General features: G+C 40.0%; 1 protein-coding gene across 2 annotated transcripts in view; it reads left to right on the top strand.

The window, feature by feature from the left end:
* Positions 1-17816, top strand: part of Aatf (apoptosis antagonizing transcription factor) — a 118003-nt gene that overhangs the window by 59901 nt on the left and 40286 nt on the right. For both annotated transcript variants that reach the window (XM_006983172.4, XM_006983173.4), the window contains exon 8: positions 1314-1397. In XM_006983172.4, coding sequence (XP_006983234.1) covers positions 1314-1397 — 84 coding nt within the window. The remainder of the gene's footprint in view (positions 1-1313; positions 1398-17816) is intronic.

The following is a 17816-nucleotide window of genomic DNA, read 5'->3' as shown; positions in this document are numbered from 1 at the left end:
ACACACACACACACACACACACACACACACACACACACACACACACACACGGTATGTACTTAAAGCATCTTCTCTCCCATTACTCCCTTCCCATTCCCACTAAATTCTTCCTTCCTAGTCTCCTCCTACTTTCATTTTCTGTTTGTGTGTGGTTGACTGCTTTTACCTAGGAGTGCCTACATGAGAATGGGTGGAGGATTATTTACTTGGGCAAGGGCAACTTAGCAAATATGGCTCTCCTCCCCAGAACAGCCATTTACTGCCTATAACACCTCAGGGGTCCTTTTGTAAAATTAAGTCAAAGGTTATGTGTACGTTTAAACAAATAATCTAAAATGTCACTATATTTAAAAATACTATAATTTTAAAATATACTGTATTCTAGATACTTTATCATAGCATGAAAGTTTACCTTATATTTTTCTGTCTGTAAAGAATTCCATTGTATGCTGTGCTAGGAGGTGGTGGCTCCCACGGTTAGTCTGGTCTACAGAAAAATTTCAGGACAGCAGGGGTACACAGAGAAACCCTGTCCTGAGGCGGGGCAGGAATTCCATTGTATGTCTATAAGCTATAACTTTGTCAAACTTGATGTTTCTGTTGTCTCCAGTTTTAGAAACAACTATAGGAAACATTTCTAAATATTTCTGTTTGTTTGAATGTATAGATGAATTTTTAAAAGTGAAAATGTTAACGAAAATACATTAAATCCTGATAGATGTTGCCAAATTACCTCCCAAAAGGCTTCTATTAGTTCCAATCCCTCTAGCTGTTTTCCAAGTCCTGGGTATTGCCAGTCTGAAAGGTGAAAAATAGTATTTTCTTATTTGAATTTGTGTGGATTTCATTAGAATGAATGTAAACATTTTCATGATTACTTACACTACTTTATTCTGTCAACTGCCTGTTAATCTCTTCTCCTCCTTTCCCACCCTTTTTTTGAAACCTGGTCTTGCTATAGTGCTCAGGTTATTCTTGAACCTTTTTTTTTTTTTAATTTAAAAAAAAAAAAACATTTATTTATTTAAGAGTTTTTAGCTGGGCTTGGTGGCCCATACCTTTAATTACAGCACTCTCTGCATTCAAGGCCAACCTGGTCTACAGAAGGAGTCCCAGGACAGCCAGCGCTACACTGAGAAACTCTGTCTTAAAAAACTAAAAATAAATAAATAGATAGGAAGAGTTCTTATATCTTATAAAAACTTATATCTTAAGGAACATGTGCTTTGACCTTTAGACATAGTACTTTGAGTAGCTAGATTGATTTGACAGACTTCCTGGGATTCACACTCTCTTACTCCCTGTTCACATAGGAGATCCTTCCTCAAGTCCCTGCCAATGCTCACCTGAAGGACTTGGATGAAGAAATATTTGATGATGATGACTTTTACCACCAGGTATGAAGCTTACACATTCTTTTGTTAAAACAAGCCAGCTTTTGCCTTTTAAATCCACTGATAGCATTCTCCGGATAAAAGGTGCCTTATTTTGGAGTCAGCAAGGAGTTAGAACTCCTATATTCAGGATTGACATAAACAATGTCATTCTGGATTGTTGGTTTGCTTTGGCTTTGCATTTTCCTTTTGAGGTGAAAAAAGCTGCAGCTATTTTGTGAACACTGCTCTGGTCTAAGTTATCTGTAAACAGATTAAGCTTCTTTGAGTCAATTATTTATTCTTTGGCTTCTGTTGGGTACTTTATGTTTATCTTTGTTTTCAATTTTTGAGACAGGGTCTCACTGTGAACCAGCCCAAGGCAGCCTCAGACTGGCAGCCCCGCCACACTGCTGTTCAGTCTAACCTTTCTTCTCCCACTCCAGGTACTAGCCATCAAACCTGGGCCTTGGACATGCTAGGCAAACTCAGGTTTGCACGTGCTAGGCAAGAACCGAGAGCCCAGAGTTCTGGAGTTGCATTTCTGGTTCTATAACCCAATTCAGTCTTTTTAATGTGATTTGTTATTTATTTATTTATCTTTATTTATTTATCTTTATTTTCCTTTTTGTATGTCTGTTTACCATGAATGTGTTTTGTGCCCGAGGAGGCTAGAAAAGAGAGTATCAGATCCCTTGGAACTGGAGTTATGAGCCTCTGTGTGGGTGCTGGGAATTTATCCCAGGTCCTTTGCAAGAACAGTGAATGCTGTTAACCACTGAGCCACCTCTCCAGCCCCTTCATTGTAATTTTTGTGTATATTTAAATCAGCTTCATGTGTATTAAAATGTAAGCTACTGTAGATTTTTTCATTTGTCTATCTAATATTTTTAAAGAGATAATCGGTAAAAATTGACATTATAGTTCAGTTCTCAAGGTTTTATTTTCTTCTTGTTGTAATTGTTTATTTGTTTTGACTTTTGAGACAACATTTCACTGTGTTTGTAAGTGGAGGCTTTTCTGTCCTGCTCTGTCCTGTGGCCACTTGTAAACAGTCATTCAGAGGCTTAATATTACTTATAAACACTTGGCCTATTGCTCAGACATATTAGTAACCAGCTCTTACAGTTTAAATTAACCCATTTCTATTAATCTGTGTATTGCCCCGTGGCCGTGGTACTACCCTTCTGCTGGCATCTTGTTCCTTGGGCAGCTCGATGGTGTTTGCCCCTGACTCCACCCTTCTCCCTGTATCTCAGCTTGGATTTTCTGCCTGGCTCTATCTTGCCTTGCCATAGGCCAAAGCAACTTTATTAACCAATGGGAGCAACACATATTCACAGCATACAGAAAGACATCCCACAGCATGTTAGCTTTGAACTTGCAGTTCATCTGCTTCTGACTTCCATGGGCCGAGTGAGATACAGGGGTGTACCACCTATTCTCAGCCTAGTGCTTGTATCTTCAGGAGAGTTTCCTGAATTTTCCTGACATTATTTGCTTTCATGCTACTCTTTTTTAAATAATCCTGGTGCTTGCTTAGATGAACTAAATGTTTAAGATACTCTAAAAGGCTCAGTAACTTTCTATATTTCTAAATCGCTTGATAAATTATATTATTAATGAATTGTGCTTTCTTGCCTAGTGGAAGGTTGAGGATGTTCCTCACCAGTGATGTCTGGTTTTTGTTGAGATGTTGCTTATCAAGATAAGACTTTACTCTATTGAATTTTTAGTTAGTTTTTGCCAGAGAATTTGCAACAGCATGTTGAAGGTTTAGTCATGATAGATTTACTTTGCATATGAATATGAAGTAAGAAACCTCTTAAGAAAATTACAGATAAAACAAGAAGAGGTGATCTGTATTGGGAATGCCTCTTACTTGGCATGTAAAAAGAGACTTATTTAATCATTCATTTGTTTGTTTGTTTATTTATTTATTTATTTTAAATGTTATTTGTGTATTTGTGTCCATGTCTGGAAAGAGGGTGTTGGATCCCATGGAACTAGAGTTGCAGGTGGTTGTGAGCTGACTGATGTCGGTGTTAGGAAATGTGGTAATATTTGTAATCTAAGAAATAAAGCTTGCCTGAAGGTGGGAGGACAGAGCCAGCCACAGAGTTAAACATAGAGGCCAAGCAGTGGTGGCACACACCTTTAATCCTAGCCCTCGGGAGGCAGAATCTCTGTGAGTTCAAGACTACACTGGACTACATGAGATTGATCCAGTCCAGGAGAGAAACAGAGCCAGGCAGTAGTGGCACACACCTTTAACCCCAGTACTTGGGAAGCACACACGCCATTAATCCCAGCACTAGGAAGGTTGAAATAGGAAGTGAAATGGCTGGGCGGAGAAAGGCATAAAAAGTGTGAGGAGACAGGAACTAGAGAGCCCTTTTGGTTGAGGACTTGCAGGCATCAGTCTGAGGATTCGTGGAGTTGGTGAGGTAAGAAGTGACTGTGGCTTGTTACTTTGTCTCTCTGATCTTTCAGTATTTACCCCAAATATCTGGCTCCCGGTTTTTATTAAGACCATTTAGGACACCTGCAACAAGGAATCAAACCCCAGTTTGCTGCAAAAGCAGCAGGTGCTCTTACCCTGCTGAGCCATCTCAGCCCCATCATTTTTAATATTTGATAAAATTATTGCCATAAGTGAGTGTGAAAAGTATATTGAGGATCGAGGAGAGTATTGGCCTCAGCTGCTCCAGTCAGGGGTCTTGATTCTTTTCCTTTTCTCCTCTTCTTAAACCCATTTGTCAGAAGGACAGGAAATGTTCTGGACAGTCTAAAGATGGGCTTGATACAGGATATTAATGCTGTCTAATTGTGTGAGATCAGGAGAGACAGTCAGAAATGTTCTAGTCCTCATTAAAGTGTACATTGCTGAAATAAAGTGCACCGTGAGCTAAATAGCCTGAAGAAGGCAAACTGAAATTGCTGGGAAGAAGCCAATTCCACTGACAAGATTATGGAGTCTTGATTATTCCCCTGTATTTCTTTGTTTTCCCTTACAATTATTTACTTATTCATTCATCCATCTATTTATTTGTTTTAATTCTGAAGATCTGTTTAAGAAGTAACATTACTTGATTGGTCCTTCATCCTAATTAATAATTTTAACTTCAATAAATTCTGATTTCAGAGTTATGACTAGTCACATCTTAGCTTTTCCCCTTGCTGGTTAATTGGGGTGCTGAGGTTAATCTAAATTAAAACTTAAACTAATAGAGGTCAGTAAGGCAGCTGAAACACCTGAGTGAAACAAATGGGGCTGCCAGGCACAACTTTATCTTGGCTGTTTCCCAAGAGGGAAGTGGCAGCAAATTGGAGTTGTTTCAGCCTTCTGTAAAGGTGAATGATGGGTGACACTTGTTAATGTACAGAGTCTCCGGAAGCATTCCAGATTGCTTTGCTTCTGTTACCAACTGCTGCCATTCTTGCACACTCAGGAGGAACTGGTCCAGTTGCCAACATCTGGTGGCACAGCAAGGCACGGGTGCAAGTCTTGAAACCCCACAGATTCTAAATATGGTGCTTAGAACTGTGCGAGCTTTAATCACTTACCACTCTTTGGCAGCAGGCTACGACAGCTTATCCTAGCCTCGTACATCACATCCTGACATCTGCTGAGCTGCAAGGCAGCTGCACATTCATTTTCTTTTCTTGCCTTTTCTCATTTCTTCTTATTCCTCTTCTACTCACTGCCCCTTTACTCCCCCATCTCCTCCCTTCAGTTTTCCTCCCCCTCCCCAATATGCTGCTTGGAAGAGATGATCTGTAAAGATTACTGCTTCATTGTGTGCAAGTAATTGTGGGGATGCCAGGCCCTTGACAGACACAGCGTAGCACCTGTTCTGCTGACCTGGTTAATTTCTTCTGTTGAGTGGGATTTGCCAGAGATTGGAACTGAAGCCAATTCAATGATAAGGCTAAAGAAAATGGCTGTATGTTTTCTGTCACCTCCCAATTAAATTGGCTTCATAAAGTGCTTTCCTTATTTGTCAGGGTAGTGAGCCTGAGCTAAGTGTTGCATTCAGAAGGGGGACAATGGGTTACAATAGACCTGTGAGATTCTTTTATTTTTTTTCTCTTTTGTCTTTTTAAAATATGGTCATGTGGATGAGGTGGATGGTGAATATAATACATTTCCCACACATACACACCCCTTTTTAACATACTTGAGGCTAAACTCTCTGGGTCCATGTTTTGTAAGGAAGAGATTATAGCCACATTGAATTTAAATGTTCCATTGTAAGGGTTTAAAGGCTTACTTGGTTAATTCAGGTATTATGAGGCTGTGTAAATGCCCTAACTACTGAGAATGACATATAGGTCAGCCCACCACCCCCACCTGCTCACACATTCATTTTTACTCCCATTCTTTGTTTCTTAATGGTCCTTGAACTTTAAAAGCATGCCTACTATATTTAATAATAATGGTACAGGTATAAACACACATACACTTATATACTCATGCGTATTTATACATACAAAAATGGGGTAATTAAAGGGAAGCATAAATCATTTATGTATTCATCTGTGTCTGTCTGTCTGTCTATCCATCCATCCATCCATCCCTCTATCTGAGGCAGGGTCGTTTTATGTAGTCCTGGATGTCTTGAGCTCACTATGTAGGCCAGGCTGGCCTAGAACTCACAGAGATTCTCCTTTCTCTGCCTCCTGAGTTCTGGGATTGAAGGCATGCATCACCATGCCAGTTTAATTTTTATTTATTTTCCTTTTTAAAATGACTGTTTTTTTTTTTAATTATCATACTTACATTAATTATTTTTCTGTGTTGCTGTGATAGAACACTCTGACTGAAAGCAGCTTATAGAGGAAAATGTTTATTTGGGTTTCTGGTTCCAGAGGGGAAGTCCATTATGTAAAGGAGGCATGTCAGCAGGCAGGTAGGTGGAGCAGGAAGCTGAGAGATCACATTCTTAATTTCAAGCATGGAGTAGAGCAAACCTGAAACACAGCAAGGCCATCGACTTTCAAAGACTTCCCCCAGTGATGTACTTCCTCTAATAATACTATACCTCCTAAACCTCACCAAAGCAAGTGCTTACATTTCCAAGTCTATGGGGGAACTACCACAGTACTTCTATTAGTGTATGTGTGTGCTTGTGCACTACAGCATGGATATGGACAACTTGCAGGAGGCAATTAGTTCTCTCCACCTTGTGAGACCTGGGGCTAGAACCCAGGTAGTCAAGTTGGGCAGCAAGTGCCCTTACCTAACACTGAGCCATTTCACTGGCTCTAATTTTCTTTTCTTTTTCTTTTTTTTGAGACAGCCTCACTGTATAGCCAGCCCAGCCTGGAACTCTCAGTCCTCCTAGCTCAGCCTCACCAGTGTTTGGATTATAATTTAATCCCATCGTTTACATTTTTATTGCAATTGTTCCTTATTTATTTTGTATCTGCGTGTGGGTATTATGTGAGTGTATATGCATGGTGTATATGTGGAGGTCAGAGGACAACTCACAGGAGTCAGTTTTTCTTCCTGCCATGTGGATCCCAGGAACCAAATTCAGATCATTAGACTTGGCTTGGTGGCACGCACCTTTACTTCCTGAGCCATCTTGCCAGCCTAATCCTACCATTTAAAAGATTCCTTTATTACATTTATTCATTTATTTATATGTATGTGTGAGTGAGTGTGCACATACATAGGAGTTTTGCCATGGGTTTGTACATGTGAACTCAGGTTGTTGGGCTTGGTAGCAACACCCTCACCACTCAGCCATGTTGCCAGCTCCTAGTCTTAGCAGTTTTAGAGCTGAAAGACTTAAAAGAAATAGAATTTTTAAAGTTAAGTAACCTTCTTTAAAAAAAAAAGTCACTCAGCAAATGGCAACATTAGCCTCACTCTCCAGGCTGCCTATACCAAATTTTGTTCTTTTGATGTACCTTTATTTCTTAAATATTTCATTCTTGTGCCATAAAAAAATTATAGCTTTACGGTTTTCAGTTTGTAAATAAATAAGCTTCTTTTTTTTTAGGCCTGGAAGAAATATTATGTTGTTAGAAAGTAATTTTTTTCTTTAGAAGGCAAATGATTTATTGAGCTTCTGTTACTTAATTCTAATGAAAAAATTAGCTTTATAGTTTTGATACTGGTTTGTGTGGAAGCTGGCTTGCTGAAGGCTTGATGTAGCTGGCATGAGGGGTTTGTGAAAGGCTGAGTCCCTTCTGTAGGAAAACATTGTATATTTCATTTTGAGTGAATTGGTCTGTCTCTTGTCAAGGCTCATCCTTTTTTTGTTTTGTTTTTTTGAGACAGGGTTTCTCCTGTAGTTTTTGGTGCCAGGCCTGGATCTCAATGTGTAGCTCGGGCTCCGCCTCCCGAGTGCTGGGATTAAAGGCGTGGCCACCATTGCCTGGCGTGTCAAAGCTTATCCTTAAAGACAATTTCACAAAACATCAAGTGAGCATGAAAGGTGGTCATTCAGAAATGTTTTCATTACCTAGTTTTCATTTTCATGATTCTGTCTGCTTGCTACTTTATGAAATTTTTTTTTCTTAAAGATGTGTTACCTGCATCATCACACCACTTAAGGTTTTTTCTTTTGTTTGCTTTTTGTAAAAGCCTGGGTAGTTTTTTCTTGGTAAACCTGAATTCTTAATGATTTGGGAGCAAGTATTCTCTGAACACTGTTTATGTCCCAGCCACCTGATGTAGATGGGTGGTTGACATCTTTATTTAATCCTTGTAAGATTTGGTGTTGTGATGTGATTGCCCTAAACTATAGTAATATAAAGTGACTGTGCTTTTCCTATCCCAGACCTCAGACTAGTTTTTTGTCACCTCATCAGTTATTTTGTTCAGAAAGCCCTAATTGAACTTAGATGTTGACAGATCGAGATCTGGATTCCTAAGCGTTCATTAGGATTTTGTATGTTGCTTCCAGCTCTGTTTAGTTTTGATCTGGTTTGTCTTGTCACTTTGAATCTTGCCAGGAGTAACTAGAAAAAAGCATTATAGGCTTTGTGTTTTGGGTGGCCATTTTGGTGGGTTAAATTTTCCCTTTTATTTGCCATCAGGACATATCTAGAACTGACCTTGCTACATACTAGACCTCTGTATCCAAGATATTTGATAATGCCATAAACAAGTAATTACTAATTTGGTGAACTATTAAAAGTTGATCGTGTTGAGAAGTAGAGAAGTGGCAGGCTGTCTGACAAGATGGTTTTCTTTAATTAACTCAGTGAGTGATTAATATGGACAGTTGGTGTGCTGGCTTTAATTGTATGCATTTGAATGGAAGTGAGAGTAAGTGGCGTCTCAAGCCGTCGTTGGAGTTAATGGCAGTGCACTGTTCTCTGTTGGCATGTAACTTCCCAGTGCCCAGCTAATGGTTACTAACATGTTAGAAGTCTGATATGAATCTCTTCTTGCTCTTGCTAATACATTACTGGAGAATAGATGCTTTTTACAAGAGCAATCTTTCATTTTTAATTTTATTTTTAAATGTTTGTATTTGGGATCTGGATAGTGTTTCTTTTTAAAAAATAATGTTTGTCTTTCTTTTTTTAATTTTATTTTCATTTTTATGTACATTGGTGTTTTGCCATGGGTTTTGGGTCCCCTGGCTCTGGAGTTACAGACAGTTGCGAGCTGCCATGTGGGTGCTGGGAATTGAACCCGGGTCTTTTGGAAGAGTAGTCAGTGCCCTTAACCACTGAACCATTTCTCCAGCCCTGGATAGTGTTTCTTAAAAGTCTAACAGATTTTATTGCATATTTACTTTAGTGGTGATTTTAGAGAGAACATGCAAATAAATTTGAAAATTGACATTATGACTGAAGGTAGAGCAAGGAACTAACCATTTTGAGCTTGGGGGACATAGTAATAATGTTTAAAAAACTAATTAGCAATGTCCAATTAAATACTAACGATCACAAGATTATTTTATGTCCCATGTGTAAGAATTTTATTTGCAATACATGGTAGCTTGTATACTGTCTCTTTAGGCACTTGACATTAATAATGTTGTCATTATTATTGTCATTATTGAGAGACAAGTATGGCCTCAGCACTAGCCTTTGGTCACTAGCTTGAGTTATCATGAAGCTGCTGGAGAACAGAAGGACATAAGGATAAAAGGCACTTTTTACTGACTTCAGTTTTGTTTCCTTAAGACCGATTCTCATGTAGCCCAGGCTGGCCTTGAACAGGTGATCCTACTGCTTCTGCCTTCCAAGTTCAAGGATTATAGGCCTGTGGCACCATACCCAGCAAAGCCAGATTTTAAGTGCCAGGTCTAGAAGTTTATCACATCCAACATGAAGAGAAGGTCCATGGCTGAGCCTTGGCCAGGCTTCACTACATTGCCGTGGCGAGCCTGAATTCTCTATGTAGACCAGGCTGGTCTTGAGCTCACAGAGCTCCTTCTGCCTCAGCCTCCAAGGGCTGGAATTAAAGGAGTGTGCCACCATACCTAGCACCTTCATTTCTTTTGGTTCCTGTTTTCAAAAGTATTAGATGCCGACTTACATTCCACCTCTTCACTCACTAAATGTAAAACTGTAGAACAAACCTTTGAGCAATACAATTAATTGGACTAGGCAAGAAAGAAGGAGGATTAGCTTAGAACTGTTGAAGAAACTTTCTTAAACATAAATGGTACCATCAAAGTTTATTAGGCAAATGTGTGGCCAGAATTGCCTGATTTGTAGTAGTAAGTTCAATATATTCTGGCTGAGTGTAAATTAAGCATAGGATCCCAGCAGTATTTTTGTAGCTGCAAGTGAAGACTTTGGTACTTCTCAAGGAATAAGAAACTACCTCTTCACTCAGATAGGCATATTGACTTGTACTAAGTTCAGTTTAATGTATTCCTTCAAAGTAACTAACAAAGAAAAGGGTAAGTTAATAAGATCTTCCAAAATGTGTGTACATTATATATCTAAAATTGAACATAATTAACCCCAAGGAGTGACTAGGGGAGATCAGCCCTCACAGAATAAGAACATTGAAGCGCAATTGTTCTGAATTCCAGCTTGATTTTCTTCGTAGTGCATTATGCCACCTTTTGATTAGATAAATTTGAAAATCCACTTGACCACTATGACAATTCACATATACCACTTTTATGCAATTATGACCATTCTATTGACATTTATTGTGCCAGATGATGGATTTATAGAGGCTAATCTGCTGAAATTCCCTTCTCGAGAATTTTCTAACAAGAGGGAATGTTCTCTAATTTTGTGTAGTTGCATAGCTCCTCTTTAAAAATATGACGGGAGCCAGGCGAGGTGGTAGTAGAAGCAGGTGGATCTGTAGGAGTTTGAGGGCAGCCTGGGATACACAGTGAGACCCTGTCTCAAAAAAAAAAAAAAGTATGACTGAAAATCGGGTATACCTTTAATTTCACTACTCAGGAGGCAGAGTCAGGCAGATCTATGACCTCAAGGCCAGCCTGGTTTATATAGCCAACTTCCAGGCTAGCCAGGGGGACATAGCAGGATTCTGTACTTCATTAATAATTAATTAATTCTTTATTTTCAAGAATGCAGTCATTGTTGGAAACCAGGTTATAAGAAAAGCCTTCAGGCCAGGCAGTAGTGGCACACGCCTTTGATCCCAGCACTTGTGAGGCAGAGCCAGGAGGATCTCAGTGTGTTCAAGGCCAGCCTGGTCTACAGAGCGAGATCCAGGACAGGTACCAAAACTGCACAGAGAAACCCTGTCTCGAAAAACCAAAAAAAAAAAAAAAAAAAAAAGGAAAAGCCTTCAGATTGATGATAGTTATTAGAGGCTCTGTTATGGTATTGTCTACCTTTTGGCTGTTTGGAGTTTTTTATAATTAACAAAAAGAGAGAGAGAGAAGAAAACTTTACAAGCTGTGTATAGTGACATGTGCTTGTAATTTCAGCACTCTAGAGCTTAGGGTGGGAAGATTGTGAGTCCGAGGCCAATCTGGGCTGCCTGGCAAAGTCCTGTCTTTAAAAGAAAAAAAAAATGCCTTCAAATTTCTTTTTCCCATTCATTCAGTCAGTCAGTCAGTCAGTCAGCCAGCAAGTATTTGAGTATGTGAATATTTATTGTGTGTTTATTGAGAAATTCTTCTTTTAGCTTTTCTAGGCTGTTGTTCAATGTAGTAGCCATATCTAATGAAACTTAAGGGTTTTGTTGTTACTGTTTCAAAGCAATCTTACCATGATGCCTAGGCTATCCTAGACTTTACTGTAGGTGGAGTTTTCCTGTCCTGCAGCTGATCTCAAATAATCACTCAAAGGCTTAATATTTATTATAAATGCTAGGCCAATAGCTCAGGTTTATTACTAACTAGGTCTTACATTTTAAGTTAACCCATATTCCTTATTTATGCTCTGACATGTGGTGGTACCTTTATTAGCATGGCGTATTCATCTCCTGCTCCCTCTGTGTCTGGCTGGCAAACCCAGACTCCACCCTTCTTCCTCCTAGCATTCTCCTAGTCTGGCTCTCCTTCCTAACTGTATCCTGCTCAGCTATTGGCCAGTCAGCTTCTCTATTAATCCAATGAGAATAATACATATTCATAGTGTACAAAAAGCTTGTTCCACAGCAATTTACTGTGTAACTCTGACTGTTCTTGAACTCATGATCTTCTTGCCTGAACCTTCTCAGTACTGGGATTGCAGACATATGCCACTATGCTCAGCAAGTTTGTTTTGATTATTAAAATAAAACAAAATAAAAAATCCAGCTCCTCAGTCACACTAGCCACATTTCAAGGGTTGAGTAGTAGCCTGTGCTAGAGTCTACTGTGTTGGGTTCTGCAAATATGGAACATTTCTATCCTCAGAACTTTTCCTCAGGGCTTTATTGGAGGCTAGAAGAAAACAAAGTTCCTGTTTTTGTGATAGGACAAAGGAGGGAAACACTGACAAGTGCAGCAAGATGGACAGCCAGGTGGGAAATGATGGTTGCTGCTTTTCTTGTACATTCTAGGGGATAAGGTGGTGTCTGAGCAAAGCCATGCAGATGTCTGGATGAAGAGCATGGCAGGGAAAAGGGTGATAAGTGCAAAGGCTCTGGACACAGAAGAGATTACCACAACATAGGAGCATCAAGGATACAGTAGACAAGAAGAAGTGGAGCTAGGTCCTGCAGGCTCTTCAGACCACTTGTAGACCTTAGATGAGAGTGAGAGGGAAATCACGAGAGGAGCCTGAGATGAGTAGCATGGTAGACTGCTATTTTACAGGCTTACTCCGGGGGGCGTGCTGAAAATACGGACAGAAGTAGAAGGACACAGGAGCAGTAGAGACTGTGTAGGAGCTGGTGATAATACACACAAGAGACAGTCGTGTCTTGAGACTAGGATGACTTTGTAGGGAAAGTATTTGGATTGTGGAGATAAGTTGAAGACTGAGCTGAGGATTTGCTGATGGAGTGATTTTATGTGGAATATGAAAGGATTAGTCAAAGGTGACTAAGATTTCTGGGCTTTGTGATTACAAGAATGTAGTGCTATTTGTTGAGATGGGAAAATAGTGGTGAGTTTGGAGAAGCAATCATACTTAGTTTGGGTTTTAAGAAGTCCACTCCTCCACTCTGTCTCCTCTTTCTGTAGACCTTTGTTCACATTTAGTGTGTGTGTGTGTGTGTGTGTGTGTGTGTGTGTGTGTGTGTGTGTGTGTGTTAAAGATTTTATTTTATTTATTTATTGGTTTTTTAAGACAAGGTCTCTCTGTGTAACAGTCCTAGCTGTCCTGGAACTCGCTTTGTAGACCAGGCTGGCCTTGAACTCACAGAGATCCGCCTGCCTCTGCCTCCCAAGTGCTGGGATTAAAGGTGTGTGCCATCACTGCCCAGCTAGATTTTATTATTTTTATTTTTGTGTATTTGTGTGTGGGTCTATACACATGGTACAATTGCCATAAGAGGGCATTAGTTCCCTGGAGCTGGAATTACAGGTAGTTGTGAACTGGAATCTTCAGTCCTCTGTAAGAATAGTAGGTGCTCCTAACCACTAAGCAATCTCTCCAGCTCCTTGTTTTGATTTTTGAAACAAGATCTTCTATGTAGCTCTGGCTGACCTTGAACTTACTATATAGCTCCAGCTTGTCTTGATTACTAATTGATACAGAAAGACTCAGCCCAGTTTGGGTTGTACCATCCCTAGGCAAGTGGTTCTGAACTGTTTTAAAATGATAGCTAAGCATGAGCTAGAGAGTGAGCCATCAAGCAGTGTTCCCTCATGGTTCCTGTGTCTAGTTCCTCCCTGACTTCCCCCAGTGATGAACTGTTAACTGGAAGTACAAGCCCCACAAACCCTTTCTTTTCTAACTTGATTTTGATCAGAGTGTTGATCACAGCAGCAGAAGAAACTAGAATACCACAAGAAGGTGGAAGGAGAGAACTGACTCCACATTGTCTTCTGACCTCACCTGTGTGCCATGGCATGTGTGTGCATGAGTGCACATGCACACAAATTTAGGGCCAGTTAGATGTCTCCACAAGTAAAGGTGCTTGTTGCCAAGTCTGAAAACCTGGATTCAGTCCCTGGAACTCACATGGTGGAAGGAGAGAACCAGTTCCTACATGTTTTCCTCTGACCTGCACCAGTGTATTGTGGCGTGCACGCGTCTCCCCTCCCACACACATGTGCAGACCTACACATAATAGGTAAAATGTAATAAATTTTTTCAAGTTAAAAGAGCCAATATTGATGCAAGTGAAATTAAAGAAGATTCATTAGTCATTAGAAGAAGTCCAGTGTCATCTTAATACCATTAGCAGGTAGAACATTACAAAGAAAGAAAACAAACTGGTATTTCTTATGCATATTAATATAAAAGCCAGCAAACTTAGGGATGAGTGTGTAAATTCAGTGATAGAGAGCCTGCCTACCATGTGCAGGGCCCTGGATTTGATCCTTTGTGCTGAAAACCAAAAGTCCGAAAACTCAAAATCTGTCAATATATTAGATTATGCACTATGACCAAGTGGTATTTAGCCCATCTATCCAAGGATAATTTAATCCAAAAATTAAATAAACTAATATAATACATTCAACCAATAACATAAGTTACCAAATCAATTATTTTGGTAGATGCATAAATAGTATAACATCTTTTGATGATAGAAACACTCAGCATATGTGTAAGTTCTCATTGAGTGTTCTGTCTTATCTCTAAGGGTGGGAGGAACTAGGCAAACAGACTCAGTCGCAGAAGACCTAGAGTTAGCGTCAGGGAGTTGGGGTGAACGAGTGCAGGGTGCAGAGGCTTGTGTTTGTGATTGAGTTCAGACACTGGGATTTAACGTGGGTAGTGTTTTGCCAAGGAAATATAGACACGAGGTCCCTTCTCTATAATTCTGGAATGAAAAAGTTCTCAATGGTTACTGTGTTTGTTTATATGGTAAGCTTGCTATGGTGCAGCACCTTATCGGAATGGTTCTGAATTCATAATCTTACTTATCCCACTCCCTCATTCACTGTTGGTGATTGCAAATTGGTCCAGCCACTCTAGAAATCAGTATGGAGAATCTTCAGAAAATTAAAAATAAATCTACCTTACTGGGTGGTGGTAGTGGCGGCGGCAGCACATGCCTTTAGTCCCGGTACTTAGGAGGCAGAGGCAACCAGATCTCTGAGTCAAGGCCAGCCTGGTGTACAAAAGGAGTTCCAGGACAGCCAGGAGAAACCCTGTCTAGGGGGCAGAGGGAAATCTACCATATGACCCAGCTATACCTCACTCCTTGGCGTCCTAGCCATGTCCATTGCTGCTCTCTTCACAATAGCCTAGGAAACAGAAACAACATAAATGTCTTTCAACTGATGAATGGATAATGAAAATGTGGTGCATGTATAGCCTGGAATACTATTCGGCTATAAAGAAAAATGAAATCATGAAAATTTCAGGTAAATGGAATTAGAAATCAGATTGAGTGCGGTAACTCAGACCTAGGAATGCACATGTGTTTGACTCTGGGGTGCTGCCCAGACTGCTGAGGCAGTTATGGTATATGCACTTTGCTTTGTTTCCTTCTAAAATTCTAAAACTTTTGGACTCCAAGATTGTATCCCTAATAAAAGGTTGTGGATCTGTATAACAAAGGCACAGCCTGTAGGAATGTAAAGGATGTATACCAGGAGAGGTTGTCCTGAGGAACCATGGGATCATTATCTGCCTGATAAAGAAGGTGAGCACTGGAGGAGAGGATGAGGATGAGGGAGGCTGAAAAGATGGCAGAGTCAATAGAATATTGATTCTAGTGGAGCTGAAGAATTATTGGCATCTGAATGCTAGAGGGGGGCTGTGAAGAGAGTTTGTTTCTGCTAGGCTTTTAGTCCTTAACGGACGTAATTACACAACACAAATTAGTTCTCTATCCAGATTCTTAACTGTGAATCCTCTAGCTTGGTGTGACTTCTCTATTCTTTCAACACAAATGATAGATTATATGATACTATTAAAAGAAATATTTCTGAAGTGCCCAGAAATAGTCAGCAATTGAGCTATAGCCCAAAGGACACTCCCCCACTTCCCACACTCAACACACACACCTTTATAACAGATTTAAAAAAAAATACATACCAAAATATATGTCTGGGACCAAGAACCAGAATATTTGCAATGGGGCTTGTTATAAAACTTAACCAACAGCACCCTCACTCTGTTGTTACTTTTAGCAAAGATTCAAAAGAGTAGATTGATGCCATTGAATTGTTTTTATTTGTATAAGAAGAAGGAAAAACAAATTGACAAGAAGTTTCCTAGCATTCAAATTACTGTATTCATATATCAGAGTCTGATGCTGATAGTGATTTTCTTACACTTGTAGTAAATTATTAGACATTAAGATACTATATATTATGTCTAAAGAAATTTATGGGTTCTGGTAAGAAAGTTTTCTGTTTTGACTAATAAATTTTAAGCCAAGTGGCCAAGCTTAGTGAAATATTATGGCCTTTGAAAACAGTGCCACTTCATTTGGTGTCTAAACTTGTCATCCTTCCCAATTCTAGTCCAGGTGCAACACAGCTGAGTCAAGAGTAGAAAAGGTAACTGAGTCCTTAAAGACCTAGACAGGGGGACTTCGGCGGACACACCCCTGCTTCTAGCTATACATTCTCCGTCCTAGTAACGAAAGGTGAACCATTTTTAACTTCAGAAGTAAGATGTTTCTTAGAATTTATCCACTCATTTTGATTTCCTTCCATTCTATTCTTTATTAATTTTCTCCTAATGTATTTTTCCTATAAAAGCGGAATACTGTTTGTACTTGTTTCTAAGGTGACTACTTACTGCTTGACTCAGGAAAATACATTGAATAATAATGTGTGGATGGTGTTCTTGCAGGGATATATGTAAGAATTTGAATAACTATATTCCCTGCCCTCTAGAAGCTGATGGCCAAGTAAAGAAGGGGAAATAAACAACCAAAATGCTTGCTCTGAGGGCCTGTTAAAGATCACAGGAGAGAGACTGAAGAAGGCTCTAGGAAGAAGGAGGTAGCATTCGTTTTAGGAGGGAGTGGAAGAGGAAACATTAGGCGATAGAGTTCATTGAGGAGTAAGTGAAGCCTGTGGAAAGAAGTTAGAGAAACATAAACCCTGTGCGAAGTGAATCATTTTATGTTGAACTTCCACTGCAGGGGCGTACAGAAATGCCTTCCCAAATATTTGAAGTTATAGTATATGCAAGTCTATTTTTTATGAGCCTCAAGATGTAAAAATCACAAATGACAGGATCTGAGAGGCTCCAAGGGGAGACAGGGCGGCTTAGGAGGAGTCTGCAGACCCCACAGTATCTCTGGAATAACTAAATAGAGGTGGGTCTTATGGGAAGATGCTTTTGAAAAGTGGTCTCATGAAATTGGAAGGATGTCAGAAGAGAGAGGCGTGGTGGGAACAGGTCAGTGATGGGAGCACAGCTACAGCAGCAGACAGAGCCTGCTGTGGCAGAGCAGGGCCTGTTCTCAGCCCACATGGAGGGCAGGCCAGTAAGGCCTGCAGCAGGGAACCACCACTGCAGCCTCTGCTCCCCAGCCTGCTGGGGGAAGGAGAACCTGGGGCCGCACGGCTGCAAGCACAGTCGGTCTTGTTCAGAGAACCAGCGGGTCGGCCTGCACTGAGTTCAGAGAGGTGTGCAGCAGCCTGGAGCTCTCTTGGATCCTGCCCAGGGATGCACTGCTCAGCCACAAAATCACCCTGACTCTGGGCAACAACAGGATAGGAGATGAGTCTCAGTAATAGGCCAGTATTTATGGTGCTTTGGAAACCAGAAACTTTTAACCAAACCAATGACGTGTTGTAATAAGTATATGCATGTAAAGCTGTTTGGGGGGATACATACATACATATGCATATATACACACATACATATATACATATATATATGTATATATATACACATACATACATACATACACATACATACACACACTGTAATGCAACTTTGAAAAAAATGTGTGATAGAGAGGTAGGA

Source organism: Peromyscus maniculatus, chromosome 8 (genome assembly GCF_049852395.1).
Source record: "Peromyscus maniculatus bairdii isolate BWxNUB_F1_BW_parent chromosome 8, HU_Pman_BW_mat_3.1, whole genome shotgun sequence".
Taxonomy (NCBI): domain Eukaryota; kingdom Metazoa; phylum Chordata; class Mammalia; order Rodentia; family Cricetidae; genus Peromyscus; species Peromyscus maniculatus.
Note: the sequence above shows the minus strand (reverse complement) of the source record. Positions and strands in the feature narration are given on the sequence as shown.